This window comes from Centrocercus urophasianus, unplaced genomic scaffold (genome assembly GCF_019232065.1).
Source record: "Centrocercus urophasianus isolate 14NV4802_14NV808 unplaced genomic scaffold, USGS_Curo_1.0 seq_12, whole genome shotgun sequence".
Taxonomy (NCBI): Eukaryota; Metazoa; Chordata; class Aves; order Galliformes; family Phasianidae; genus Centrocercus; species Centrocercus urophasianus.
In genome coordinates, this window is record NW_024884364.1 from 15,579,952 (window position 1) to 15,595,104 (window position 15,153).

Sequence of the window (15,153 nt, forward strand, 5' to 3'; positions counted from 1 at the left end):
CCTCTCCAAAACTTTCTCACAAGTGGAACCCTTTTCCTCTCTGAAGGCAAACCAAGCTACAGATTCAAAAATCTTAAGCATAACTACTGGCAAGAATTCTGTGCTCACACAGGTTTTAGCTGACAGAAATCCTGAGTTACATTTAAAGGTTCTGAAAAAAATGAGTGCTCAACCAGATGTACTTGTAGCCAGAAAGCGTTTTTGCTCCAGAGAGTTGAATTATTTGTTTTGTTACTGAGATGCCTGAAGCATTTATTTTAATGGAGATTATTAGTCAACAATGGGTTGAGTGAGATAGACTAAGAGAGAAATAATCCACAAAAGGAATTACTCTCAGCCATCTCAAGCTATAACCAAGTGCCTATTCTTTATTTTAGGCTTAGGTTACTATTAGAAATCACAGTAGTACACTTCTCCTCAGATACGCTAACACAAACATTCACACTAATCAAACTCAACAAACATTTTCCAAAAATTTTTCCTTCTGAGGCACAGAAGGAAACAATATTTCCATTTGAGGACACACAACCCAAACTGGAGTTACATACATTCTGCCTCAATAACCTCCTACTTAAACTCCTTTCCACCATACCGACCACACATTTTGTTTCTCCTACATTTAATTTTTCAGTACCTCTTCTAGTTTTAGGTGTTAACCTTAGAGGGAGTATGGAAGAGCAGACTTTGAACATTGCTGAAAAGGATCCCCAGCACTGAAGGGCACAGATCAAAGCATCTGTGTAGGAAAACTGACAACAGATGCTCAAAGAGTAAATTATGGAACAATGCTACAACACGATGAACACTAACTGATATTACTGGAAGTCACTTGACTGGATCTTCACCTGCGTAAGTGCAGAAGTGGAAAAGCCAAGCTTTTTACAACACTTACCTTCACAAACCTGCTTCCTCCATCTCAGTACAAATTCTTCTCCACCCACACGCACACAAGACAACATCACTTTAAATGGTAATCAGATTTTTTTTAATACTCATTAACACTTCATTTCAACAACATTAGGTTACACAGACAACTCAGTATATTGTACACAGCAGAAGCTAGTACAGTATTTTAAAGCTAAAATGAAGTCAGTGTATCTGACTATGAAATTTCACAATTACTGAATGCTTTTGCTAATTCTGACTCTAATCTGTTGTGAGACTATGTTCCTTTTGTGCCAGACCATTTACCATAAAATGGGATAATGCCTCTGTTACGAGGGATTAGAATGCTAAGGTTTTAAAGCACTGTGAAATTTTATTCTTATTTACAGAACACTACAAAGTGCCTGATATTATCTTTGTCAGATAATAATTAGTTTCTCCTAAAAATAACAACTTAAATCTCGTTTGAAAAATATGAAGTATTCAGAAACAAACCTACCTTTCTGCTGTAAGGATTGGTAATAACCAGATTGGTGTCATCAGAACCAGATAAAATATATTCTCCCGTATCATTCCAGCAAATTGTATTCACCTGCATGAATTAACAATTAGACTTGCATTAGAATTTTCAGACTATTAAAATCATTAACATACTATATTTATCCAACAGTACAAAAAAAGGAGTTAACAAATGAAACTGAAATAATGCCACTTTTCATCAGCTAGCACACGCACACAAAAAATTACTTTCAAAATAAACTGATAAGGGAATGACCTGCTTCACCTACGGCCTCTCTATTTGCAACTCAGCTATTCCCTTTGCTCCTGAAGAGTCCATTAGGTAAATTAAGCCTTCCCACAACCACCTCAAATCCCTCCATTTTATACATTCAAGTGTTTCAATGTAGCAAATATACTCCAGGGAGTTCTCTAAACTTGAACTAGCACCCCATCACTATATCTTCACAGTGTCCAAATTCCAAATATCCACTGCTTTACAGGCTTCTCAGACATGACATCTTCTCAAGGATCCTGTGAAAAGCAACGTAGAATCCATCTCAGATCCCCCTCTGAGGAATGTATGCATGCTGGAAAAGCCAAGTCCTACAGAGAGGTGCAAAGTCACATTGGGAGAATTTTACAATACGTTTCTTTACCAATTTGCCTTTCCACAATCTTGTGTTCAGTACTGTGCTAATGATATAAAGCTGCAAATTCAAAAACCAGGAAACTCAGAAAGCATCCTTAAAGCAAGCAAGGTTTTTCTTCCAGCGGTAGCTCATGCACAAGCTCCAAAGACTGTATGCATGACCATTATTACTTCAAATTGTCTCTAAAATAGCTTTAGCTGTCAAACTGCAGCCATCAACATTTTTCAATGGCTATTTTCTGCAGGCAGGATAACTGCTGTGATTTGATATAAGCGGACTATATCATTAGTCAAAACTATTTTCTAACATTCTTTTCTTATGCTTTCTTTTGATTCAAATGTCTCATTTGTGTGGGCCTAAAAGGCAAAAATCTTTTTGTTTAAAATAAGAATATTCATTTTAGTAACTATTTTAAGCATAACTCAGTTGGAGTCCTTGTTCAGGCAAAGTTGCAAAATGAGTATTAGCTGTTTGCATGGATGGATCACATGGGCAAGTGGATTAATTACCAGAATGTGATATATTTGTTGACAGTCTTTAAACTAACTTCAGGCACTAGAAAAAGAACAGAAATGCAAATGTCATTCTGCCAGTGTATCCACGCATGGCAGATCTGCACCTTCCATACTGCAGCTTTGGTTCATATTCCACCCCCATATTCTCAATTTCTATTAATATCCATTTGAAATGCAAAGTTACGAAAAAGAATGGCTAGGATGACTGGGAGTACTTAAAGCTTTTTATTGCAAATTTGTGCTAGTACAGGGGAGAGAGAAAAAAAATATGACAAAGGTTCATGAAATCATTCACAGCATGGCAAAAGTAAGAAATAATTTTCCATAGTTCTTTATAATACAGGAAATGGAGGACCTTCAGTGAAAGCATCTCACAACACATCCAAAATAAAGGGTGATTCTCCTATGGCATTTTATTAAAACTGTAGTTCATTGTCACGGAATGCCCTAAACACCAAAAGTGGAAAAGAATATTTGTCAAAGAAAAATGACCAAAAACAAAGATGCAAACTTCACTTCCATTTGTCCATTAAAGTCCGATGTGCTCTCCCTTCTATACACTGGCCATGTCTCTGCTTTCTTCAAAAATCAGTTCTGGCCACCATCACAGCCAAGTCACCAGGCTTGACTGAGTGATGCAGCTTGGCTACTCCAACAGCCCTGGCTGTCAGTCACCAATAACTACTCATTCAACTAGCCCCTGGATCCATTCAACATGGAAGTAAACTGTTCTGATAACTACAGTACTCAAAACACATAGTCAAGCACAGTGCAGTATTACAGTTAGTACCAACACTAGAATGTTAATTTTCATCTACATTTCCTTTCAGGCAGCTAAATACCATGACTGCCCTTAAAGAAATCAAAATGCTAACACAAAGTTACAGGAACAAAAAGTGAAAACCACAAGAAGCTGTAAAAAGTAGAGCAGGGGGGAGGGAGGGGCTGGGAAAGTGATGTGAGAAAGCTTGCATAAAAATTTAACTGATAGCAGTAGAAAGGATGTCCAAAAAGCCTGAAACAAAAGTAAACATAGCACAGGGAGAAATGTATAGAAGAAACAAAGGAGAGAGACAATTATATGAATTGTGGTGTCACAAGCCTACACAAGACATCAAACATCATCTTTTTAAATTCTGATTTCATTCATGTTTGAGCAACTTCAGCGTACCAAAGCCAAATTTGGTTTAGAACAACTATGAAGCAAGAAGACAGCCCATGCTGGAAGTCTACAAGTAAACAGGCTTTTAATTCTGTACTGGATCACCTTCCCAACATTACTGACAAAAAAAAAAAAAAAAAAAGAAAAAAAAAAAATCCTTTCAGTGATTGACTTTTATTTTTATTTCCCCAGAAAACATTTATGCAAGCGATCAATTAATACATTACACTTCTCAGTGCTCAGTAGACTCCACTGACCAACACTGAATTACCCCAATAAATACACATATGCACAACTGAAAACAGATGGCCAATGTCAGCAGATTAAGAAAAATCCTTGCCCTGTTCCAATGTAGAACACACACTCTTAAAATACATTCTCAACTGAGGACTACCTAGAAAACTCTTTCATACTGCACAACTGTTTAGAAAAGCTATACATCTATTACCTTCACAGCCACTCACTGCCTAGCTGAAAGCACAGTGTAACAGTCACTACACAAAGGGTTTGAAAGTCTTCATTTTAGGGTCAAAATAAGAAAGATGTCATACTGAAGTGACAGAAATTTAGAATGAAAAAGACACGGAGTATGTAATTAGCTTTTTTCTATTAGGCATTCCACACTTTATCATCTGCATAAAATTTTGTTTGTTTCTCAACTAGCCTTTTAAGGAAATCACAGAATGGCCCGGATTTGAAGGGACCTCAAGGATCGTGAATCTCCAACCTCCTGCCTCATGCAGGGCCACCAACCTCCCCATTTAATACTAGCCCAGGCTGCCCAGGACCCCATCCAGGGGCCTTGAACACCTCCAGGGACAGGGCATCCACAACCTCCCTGGGCAGCCTGTTCCAGCACCTCATCACTCTCTCTGTAAAGAATTTCCCCCTCACATCCAACCTAAATCTTCCCTCAAGTAAAGCAGTGAGCTCTTTTAATTTGTCACTCAAATAGGAAAAAAAAAAATTAACATCTACTAGAATCATAGAAACATGGAATCACCTAGGTTGAAAAAGACCTCAAAGATCATCAAGTCCAACCACCAATCTGGCCTACTGAGTTCCTTCACTAAGCTGCATTCCTCAGTGTCATGTCCGTACATCACCTCTGTGATTCCCTCAAAGAGAATACAGGAAGCAGCCAAGCCTTGAGGCTGAAAATTCTGAATTTTCACTCACTCCTTTGTAACATACCAGTAAAATGAGCTGTTTTGTAAACAAGATACGTTAACAGTGTTTAAAAAACAGAAGAAATGAAATAAAAATGTCTTCAGAGACATATCAGAAAGACCTCTCAAACACAGAAGGGAGTGAAAAAGCACTACTTGTCACATATGGAGGAAGAAGTAAGAACTACATGTTCTAACAGCATGCTAAACAGACTACTTACATTAATTCAAACATAACTTCGAGGACTATTTCTAAAAAGAGACTTGCTCACAAATGCTCTGCTGAATGAGATGTATGTCACACCAAACACTTGATACTGAAGTGAATATCTATACATAGAAACAAGAAGTTATTCCTTCAGGTGCTCCTCTCCCCTCCAATTCAGAATGTATTTTTTCCATATAGCAAATGATCCATCTACCTACATATTCTGTAATTCTACCTTATCAGTTTTCACAGAATTCAATCAATGTGTTTTAGATTTGCTTTCTTCTACTTACCTCATGCTTAGTTGCTACCAGTCCAACGCAGCCAATTTCAAAGGAAAACACCTCACCTAATTTTACACATCTACTATTGAGCTTCTCACCCTCTTAAGCTCCCTTGAGAGCCAACATGGGAAACAGCAACTTCTGGGCTCAGTTTGGAGACAGAAATCCCAAACACACAGGTGCTATGGTAATATTAATGCTACAAAAATATGAATACTGCAAGTATCTCACAGAACTATCATCCTGCCTCAAGAATGTTGGGTGTGAGTATGATTATACATACAGGCCTATTTTCTGACAAGACCTTGCTCTTGTGTAATACATAAATCAAATGGTGAGTAGGAATTTAGACTTTTATCCTCCATTAGAAAAGCAAATTTGTGCTTTAAGTATGTTGTTCATCTTTTTTTTAGCAATAGTCTGCTTTACACAGAATATACAAGTCAAAACTAACTCTCCAGAAGAATATAAATGCCTGTAACAAAATAACAGAACCAGAAAAACTCTTAGTAAGATTTCTATTACATTCATTCCTTACGTTTGAAATGTATGCCGACTGAGCAGTTACAGTAGGAGGGGATGGGAGGCAAGAGACTAGTATAATTTACTATAGGTGGCATAAGCATTTTAAAGAGGAAGGACATCGCAATCCTCACTTGACTTCTACATCTACAAAAGCAATACAGCAAAAAAATCTTATTCCAATAGCTATAATTTCATTCAGAAGACAGAGCTCTGAGTATTTATTCACTCTCCAATAATTCTGTGCACAGGCAAGTAAGCCCAACTGGTATTTTAACTTGTTTTCTGACACTGGCGAATCACTGTTATGTTAAAGCCATTCAATGAAGCCATACAATGTTAAAACAAATTTCTTTGTTCCATCCTTAGTTTAAGTATTTAAAAGAATATGCCTTGTAACATTTGGAGCACTTTCAAAAATTAATCATTTAAATAAGCAATATTTAAAGCTTTTTTTTTTTTTTTTGTCTTTACTGTCACTTTAAATAAGAATACAGCACTCAATCATTTGTTTTTTAAATGTGAAAAATAAATCACTTAAAATATCAATACTGTTTTAAGTCAAAAAAGTATATCAGCACGGCACAAAATTATTCCACTTAAAGATTGGTTCTAACTGAAAAGACAAGCGTGTGTTTTCCTGGCACATGAGCTTAACTCATTCAAGCGCAGGACACGGTACTGAAGGAGAGAAGTGAAGTATCCTTCAAGGATAAAACATTGAATGCTTAAGAGGAAACAAATACCTAGAGAATTCAGATGTAGGTCTCAGCAAGCAGAGGTTTCCAACTCAGATTTAAGACATGGTATTTGCATTTTTAAGTCCAATGAACTATTACTGTGGCAACATAATCACTACTTAACAACATTTAACAAAGAAAAAATAGCAACAAGTCACTTACACATCCATCGTGCACATTCAAGGTTGCTTCAAGTTTTAATCTTTGGATAAATTCTCTTCTCCCTGTGAAGAAAAATACTAATTACAATACCCTTTTAAAACGGTAACATGAAGAACTAATTTAGATCCTACTAATGGAGACTAGCAAGTATAAACCTAAACAACGAAGAATCAGAATATAACTGTCAGTCTCAAAGCAATTCATACGGTTTTCATTTCACAAATGCTAAGATAAGCATCACATTTGCTAGTTCTTCCACCACTTTCAACAAGGTACAAATGGCAACATGCACAGTTCACAAGTTGAAGGCTGCCTTGAAACAAATCGCTGTAATATCCTGTGGTTTTTTCGGTCAACTTTGCTGAAGACAGCAAGTACAACATAGCTTCACAACTCTATACTTATATAAAATGTCTTAAAGAAGAACATGTTTAGGTCTCAAGTAAAATACGATCTCAATTTCAACAAAAAATTAGAAGATCCTTGAAGTATTATCTACAATTCCACATTTGCTCTTAAGCTAGAGAAAACACAACTTCAATTTTGTTATTAATGCTGCATTTTGAAAAGCAGAAGTGAAGTCCTGTACCACTGCATTTGATTTGTACATGAAAGATTAAAAAAAAACAAAAGTAAAGTTTTGGAAAGGTGATATAAAATGTAGAGATGAAGGAGAAAAAAGAAATCTATAAATGTATATTGACTACAGTAAGGTCCCATGAATGTTATGCTCTTATCTGCATGCTAGCTGCCATCCACATGCAATTTATAGCCCTACTACACAATACAGCTGAAGAGCAAAAAAAAGGCATATTGAAAACAACATCACTACTTCCTGAAGTACCTAAACAAAAGTTGGAGGTATTTGGTTAGAGGGCCTTTGTGTCAGGAGAACAGGTTAAAATGAATGTAAAAATCCCTAGAAAGTATTTTCAAAAAAGGCAAATATTGGCAAGCTTGATCTTTCCACTTCAATTCTAAAACCCTGTAGACTCCAAGAATACTATTTTTCTATCCTCTATTTCTAGAACTCTTAGAACAAAACTCTAGGTAAGGTACTAGGCTGTATTGTTTCTGAATACCACACTACTGCATCCACTCCAAATTAACTTTCCTTTAAGGAAACTAGGTAGCCTCAGAGAGAAAAACTAGAACAGAAGAAAACCCTCCCTATATCAGAAAGCTCTACACTTCATGGCTTGTTTTGGTTCAGATGAAATGGGAAGCCCTATTTAGGCATCCAGCCTTGCTGATTCTGGCATTCCAGTACAAACCTGAAACCACAACTTCTCCTCTCTACTGTTCCCTGAACAAAAAAGAGACCACCTGATATCCTCAGCTGACCCCTCGCAAACCAGGCTGCCACAGGCCAGACACTTGACTGAGAAGCAGGCACAGGACATCAGTGCTACACACCCCCAAAGACACAGGGACTCTGAGCATTACAAGCTCCAGCAGCTACAACTGCACCTCAGCAAATGTGCATCCAGCCTTCCCTCCATGCAAAGGCATGCTTTGGCAGCCAAACTTCCACTAATACAGCTCAAGTACCACAGCAGACTGAAGAATGTTCTTTTACAAAGGATTTTTTTTGTTTTTTTTAAGAGGATGTATGACTGAGTGAGATGATTATACAGCAACTGTTTCTAAGCACATCTAAGGGAGATTAAAAAACAAATTAAAAACATACTACCTTACTAATTAAGTGGTGCAGTATTCAGCATTAGTCTTTCTAGTCTTGTTTGACTGCCGTAGCTGTAGACAGAGCAAGAATTCTAACAAAAGCATTTAGAATTGCAGTGTAAATTTAAACTTCTTTTGGATACCCTCTCTACACTGCTGGTGGGCTGTTTTCTACCCGAAATCAGTCTGATTTCAGAAAATTTAGAGATAGCACAGGGACTAAAGATGAGTCACTAAAGAGACATTGCAGAAGTGTAAAAACGTTTTGCCTCCAAAAACCTTTCTTTCTTCATTGGCTGCTCCGAAAGCAAGCCTCAATTTTATTATGTCAGCCCACAGTATCAGAGGCAGATGTTGGTTGTACGGCAGTAGAGGTTAAACCTGCCCATCAGTATCCCAATACATGTTGCCCATGTGATAGAGGGCAGCAGAGGGGCAGTCTGACCGAATGGAATCTGACATGGAAGTGCATATGAAGCAAACATGACAAATTTCTCCATGCAGAAGAAATGGCATCCACTACATTTATAGCCATCTTCTCCAATGAAGAAAGGTTGAGGGAACAGGGCTTGTTTAGCTTGGAGAAGAGAAGGCTCTGGGGAAACCTCATTGTGGCCTTCCAGTATTTGAAGGGAGCTTATAAACAGAAGGGGGAACGGCTGTTTACATGGGTGGATAGTGACAGGACAGTGGTTTAGGGGAGATTTAGGTTAGATATTGTGAGGAAGTTTTTCCACTGGTGGAAAAACCTCCACCAGAGGCTGGTGACACACTGGAACAGGTTGCCCAAGGAGGCTGTGGATGCCCCATCCCTGGAGGCATTCAAGGCCAGGCTGGATGTGGCTCTGGGCAGCCTGGTCTGCTGGTTGGCGACCCTGCACACAGCAGGGGGGTTGAAACTAGATGATCACTGTGGTCCTTTTCAACCCAGGCCATTCTATGATTCTGACACTTGCTGAACATTTCTGGAGCCCAAACAATGGATGTGGGCACAGTGATGCAGTGGGTGGTGCATTTCAGCAGTGGCAACAGAGACATCAAAGACAAGCCATGTTCTGGACAGCCATGCACAGCTGTCACACCACAAAATGAAAAGTGTCTCAAACAGCACATCTGCATGAATCATCAGAGCATGACCAGGGAACTCTGCAGAGCTGAATATCAGCTTCAACACTTGGGAAAAAAATGGCAATGTTGAAATATTGCAAAGTTTACACTAGGTGCTCCTCATGAATGCTCACACAGGGGTAGAAAGAACACCATATGTAAATTTTGTCAGGACCTACAGAACAGATAAGAGGCTGAAGGTGACAGTTTCCCAGAACACGTCCTTACTGATACATGCTGTCACTACTATGAGCTGGAGTCAAAACAGCAGCCCATGGAGTGGCAACATGCAAATTCCCCAACAAAGTTCAAGATGCAGCCTTCAGTGGGTACAGTGATGTGCACTGTCTTTTGGGATAGGAAAGGGGTGATCCCTCTGGATTTCCTGGAACCCAGACAAACCACCCACTCTGACCTCTACATCATGATGCTAACTAAGTCAGGCCAAGACAGCCTTTCTCTTGCAACATAACAGCAGGCTACATGAGAGACTGTAGACTTATTGCTCATCTTGGCTGGACTGTCCCACCACACCCACTTTATAGGTAAAGTACTAAGATAAGCTAGAAGCAATCCATTCAGTTTTCTTCTTATTTTATAATGCAAAACTTGAGTCAGCAGATCCTGAATGTGTTTTTTCCTCCTAAAATAAAAAACGGAACTACCTGAATAATCTGATCTAAAGAAAATACTGATTCTGCATTCACTGTTTTTTAAAAGCTGACTTAACAGTCCACAAAATCTTTGTTCCTCATATTGCAGCAATGACTTTAATAAGTTCTCTGGCCTGCTGAAAAAGCTCAGCAGTAAATAAATATTATAGTTTTCTGTTATTTCAGTCACCTGAACATTTTTTGTAACGTTCATATTTTTTATCACATTAAATGGTATTGTTTTCAGTGCCTTATCTTGCTAACTAGTAGGCTACCCTCCTACTTCATTCTTAAGATTCCTTGTCACAACTCTTATCACTAGACTTCCTAAAAGTCAAATTCTCCTCTTCAAGGACTCCGCTCTTCTGGGTGACAAGCATCCTGACAAATCCTTAATTCTCATTCACCTATTGCAGTGGCTACCTGTTCCCTCTGTCCTCCAGCAAAGATGGCTGTCATGGATCCTCTCTTTACCTAAGACAGTAGGGGAGATGCAATCTCTCAGAATAATTCTTTCTGGATTCAAGACCTCTGCTGATTTTTTTTTCTGTTTGTTTGTTTTTTGCTTAAGCGCGTATTTAAATGCATGCCATCAGAGAATTAATGAGAGGATGGCCTTAATACATAATTACTTCTCTTCAAGTAAGGTCTGTTTATGAGATGGTCAAGTGACTGAGCTGTCATGACACACGTTAGCTCACTGGAGACATATGTGAGGTTTGTTTTGAAACTCTTGAGGTCAAACTATCTACAAAAAAAAAAAAAAAAAAAACAAAAACAAAACAAGCACTGTGAAATTTCAGGTGGTTGTGCTGACCTCCTTTAAGCATTTATGTATTTGAAATCTGGAGAGCTATCAAGCCAGCACTCTACCCATGCACTCACCACACAAGCTGAAATATAGGAAAGCAGGCAAAAAAAGAAAGCACAGATGCTTACTTGTACGTTATCTCTTCAATATGCTACCTGCACATAATGTCAAACCAACGATGCCTTGCCAACACACCTCTCCAGAGAACCACCTAGCAATGGTACTTCAGAACACATGACAGCAGAAAAGCTCAATGCTTCAAGTATGTAAGACCTTTATATTCACTCCAGATCTTTTCATTGAAAATAGAGATAGCATTTCATGAAGGTCTAGACCAGAAAGTGTGTTTGCGCTATACAGAAATATAACCAAATCTTGATGCAAAGCTGCACCATCACAGTATGTGAAACTGAAAGGTAACCTTTATTCTGAAAAACACAAATAGATCCTGTTTGTCAAACAAATGCTCATTTAAGTCAAGCTGGCTCTTCCTGAGGCCAAGTCCCTCGGTGCTTGCTTGCTGTGACATTTGAAATGCCCCAGTTTAAAACTGAAACAGAGCCAGAGCCTGCTCCCACTGCAGAGCACACAGTATCCTGCTTTAAGAGCATTTCAAAATTTCTCTTGGACCTCCAGCACTGAGTTTATACATTTGAGAAGCTGTTTCATAAGAAGATGACAGTCCAGTTAATCTGTAAATGGTTTATTAGGCTGGACTGCGTCAAACTCCGCACAATGACTAAGTAGATATAGGTAGCTCCAAAAGTAATGTCTCCTATTCATTTCCACGGAAATTACTACGAAGAGCACAATAACACTGTTTGACAGAGCACATTCTCATCTACAAAACACAGTTTCTCAACACAGCCATCACCATTGGCTGTGCATTTCGCCAGCAATAAACAAACAGGAGCCTGCATGCTGCACTCAAAAAAATCTGTACCAGGGGAAGTGACCCAGTGCCACTGTCACCATGTACCATCCACCACCTCATTGTGCTCACATCCACTGACTGGTGTCCAGTTCAGCAGTGCTTTGCTGAATGTCACTGGGTGCCATTTCTTCCACACAGAGGAGTTCAATGACACCACTTTGATCCACATGCACTCCCACGTCAGACACCATTCTGTCAGACTGTCCCCCTACTGCCATCTGTCACACAGTAACAAAATGCAATGAAATATCAGCAGAAAGGTTCAGTCTCTACTGCCATACCACCAAAATCTGCCTCTGATATCACGAGCCAACATAATAACATTAGAGGCATTACTTTTGGAGCAGCCCTCCCATCTTCTGTTCCATGTTACTGTTTTTACTTAACAAATTAAACTGAATATACCGTACAGCAAACAGAAGTCTCCATGCATCACACAGTTAGCAGGACTACAAAAAATAAGCAACACATTACATATTGTCAAGAAATACGAAAACCCTTGAACACAAACTGAAGTCTTGAAGAACAAAGTATTAGCAGACAGACTCAGAGCGGCCCCATTTTATAGACACTGATTTTGTGACACAGAAAACCAAAGCAATTTATCAAATGAGAGAGTGAATCAGCAGTAGTGCTGCAAACCAAATCCATTAGTGTGACCCTCCAGTCCTTTGTTCAACGTCCTCTGTTAGATTTCCTAATAGTTCTGTATAAATGCCCCCCAGAACTGTAACACTTGCTTTTAACAGTGTTTAAAAGACTACCTTTCAAGTTGCTGTGGACAACTGCTTATGATATAAGTTCAGAACAGATAACCCAAATTCTTCCCTACTTTAAGTGATAATTCATCTAGATTAAAAGTCTAAACCTTGCACCGAAACAGAAAATACTTTAATTTCTGTGAAGAGAACTACTTGCCATTTTAATCTCCAAGAGCTTTGTTACTAAACACTCAGCACCAGATGACTTAGTGTTAATCAAGCTTGCACTTAAATCCTAAGACACTTCAGAATAAGCTTCATATATTTAGAAGCACAGAACTTTCACATATTAAGACTGAAACTACAGAAGGTACAACACTATGCCCAGAACTCCAACCCAGCAGGTCTCCTGATGGAGTCTCCCAATGAGTATACTGATAGACAGTACAGTCTTACAAGAAAAAACAAAACACGATATGCTGAAATTAAAATAAAATAGAATTAAAAGTTGGCCCTGTGATGTTATACATATTAGGATAATTAGTAACCATCCTGAAAAGACTTCAATTTCTGTTTTCTTCTACCAAAGCTGCAAGAGTAAATTACTGCAGGTAATAACACAGATGTGTTTGCACTAGCAGAAGCGTCTGTAATTAACTTTCAAATATATTTCAGATTCTAAATGCACCCACTCCTGAATATAAGGCCCCACAGGGCCTTGCATAGGGCCCCATCACTGACAAGACCACAAGCATTGGTGCTTTAAAGTAAATAATCATATATAACTTGTTCAATTGTTGTTTAGCATCTACCACATTTTATGCTTGAAATCTACTTAATAAATGAAAATCAAGTATATTAATACGAATTTTTAAAGTGCTCACATAGCATAAGCGGGGTGTAAATCCCAGAGACAACATTTTATCTGCATATTCTAAATAACAACTTGTGAGAGACCGACCATGCCACAGTGGCAAGCACTAAGTGGATTTCATTGACAAGTACACCGCATTCTGACAGATACCCTGTCCCCACTCTGGCTGCCCACAGAAAAGCCTTCTGTGTAGTTCTTGCCACACATTACGGCTGAGCAGAAGATAAATCACTGTGGTTTTGTGACAGGAGAAAGGAAAACACACCATTTTCGGCAGGTCGGTTATTCATTTGGTTCTTTAAAGCACTTGTTACGACGTCTGAGGTTAAATAGAGGCTCCATGCTTCAGCAAGAGCAGAGGATGTCTATGAAGCAGAAACAGGGATATGCCTGCCCCAGTGCAAAAGTGATGACTACCGGCAGCACAACTATGATCTTCTGTCACCTCCACGCATTTGGACAGACAACTACCATAGCATGGAAAATGGATGCACAGAAAAAGCTATTGGGATCAGCTCTTAAGCACTCTGCTTAAGAGGCCACCATTTGCCTCTCAGTGCCCAGCAGCGGCTGCTGCTTCTCTCTGCCAGCTGGTGCAACTCACCATGCAATTATCTCCTGGCTACTTTTGGATAAAGGTACTGGGGTAAAAAAAAGAAAAAAAAAGGAAAAAAGAAAGTCTACTATTTAAAGTTGCCTAAGCTAATTCAATCCACATTTTTAAATAGATTAGGAAGCGATTAGACAGAAGCTTACCAGCATATCTAAGGAGACACGCCTTCAGGCATAAAAAAAAAGTCTTCTGCTTTTCTTGCAAAGGCATCTTGGTAAAACTGGGAATTTGGACAGAGTAGAACTGAAACAAAGCTTTTACCATTCTGCACACTCACCTAATTTAAAATACTGTTTAATCCTAAACAGTAGTGGAATTACAAGCCATCTGTTTCAGAGCAAGAAGTGGAGACACACAGCGTAACAGATACAAATAAGTGTCCCTGTGAGATTACATGTGTAAACACTCGGAAATTGCCCAGGATTAGAGTTTAAAAATAGGTGACGTCAAAAGCTGAAGCAGAAATCTGAGTCTTGCTAGGAGATGACTATCGAGCAACATTGGTGACACAAATTGAATTATAAGTGGGCATTAAAAACAGAGGGAATCAAATAAGTCTTACTTTTGAAAATTGTTTGGTGAATTAGATTGCACGTGTTCATCCTTTTTCAGTCAACAGAATTTTCAGGGCATACAGAATAAAAACTAATGGAATCCCATTTTCCTTCCTTTCTTAGGAAGAGTAAATAATGGGAACTCGCTACAGAAATAGCTACAAACAAATGTAACTAAAACAAAGAAGGTTTTGTGTGATAGCTTTCAGAAGGTTTTGCCTGATAGCTTTGTATGTTGGTGAAGTTTCACTAATTGAACAGAACTGGACAAATATCACTGTCTCGTATCACGTTCAGCTCACAGGGCAAGGAAAGACGGACCTCATTTTCCCCATGATACCTGTCGAATAGAGAGCAGCAGCATCCATGTGCTCAGTTTCCCAAGGAAAGCCTACATTCCATTCAAGAAATACATTAAAATTCAC

General features: G+C 38.7%; 1 protein-coding gene across 6 annotated transcripts in view; it reads right to left on the minus strand.

The window, feature by feature from the left end:
- DCAF6 (DDB1 and CUL4 associated factor 6) overlaps positions 1 to 15,153 on the minus strand; it is an 81,926-nt gene that overhangs the window by 59,313 nt on the left and 7,460 nt on the right. For all 6 annotated transcript variants that reach the window (XM_042810725.1, XM_042810724.1, XM_042810723.1 and 3 more), the window contains exons 2-3: positions 6,799 to 6,860; positions 1,385 to 1,477 (exon numbers count right to left, since the gene is read on the minus strand). In XM_042810725.1, coding sequence (XP_042666659.1) covers positions 1,385 to 1,477; positions 6,799 to 6,860 — 155 coding nt within the window. The remainder of the gene's footprint in view (positions 1 to 1,384; positions 1,478 to 6,798; positions 6,861 to 15,153) is intronic.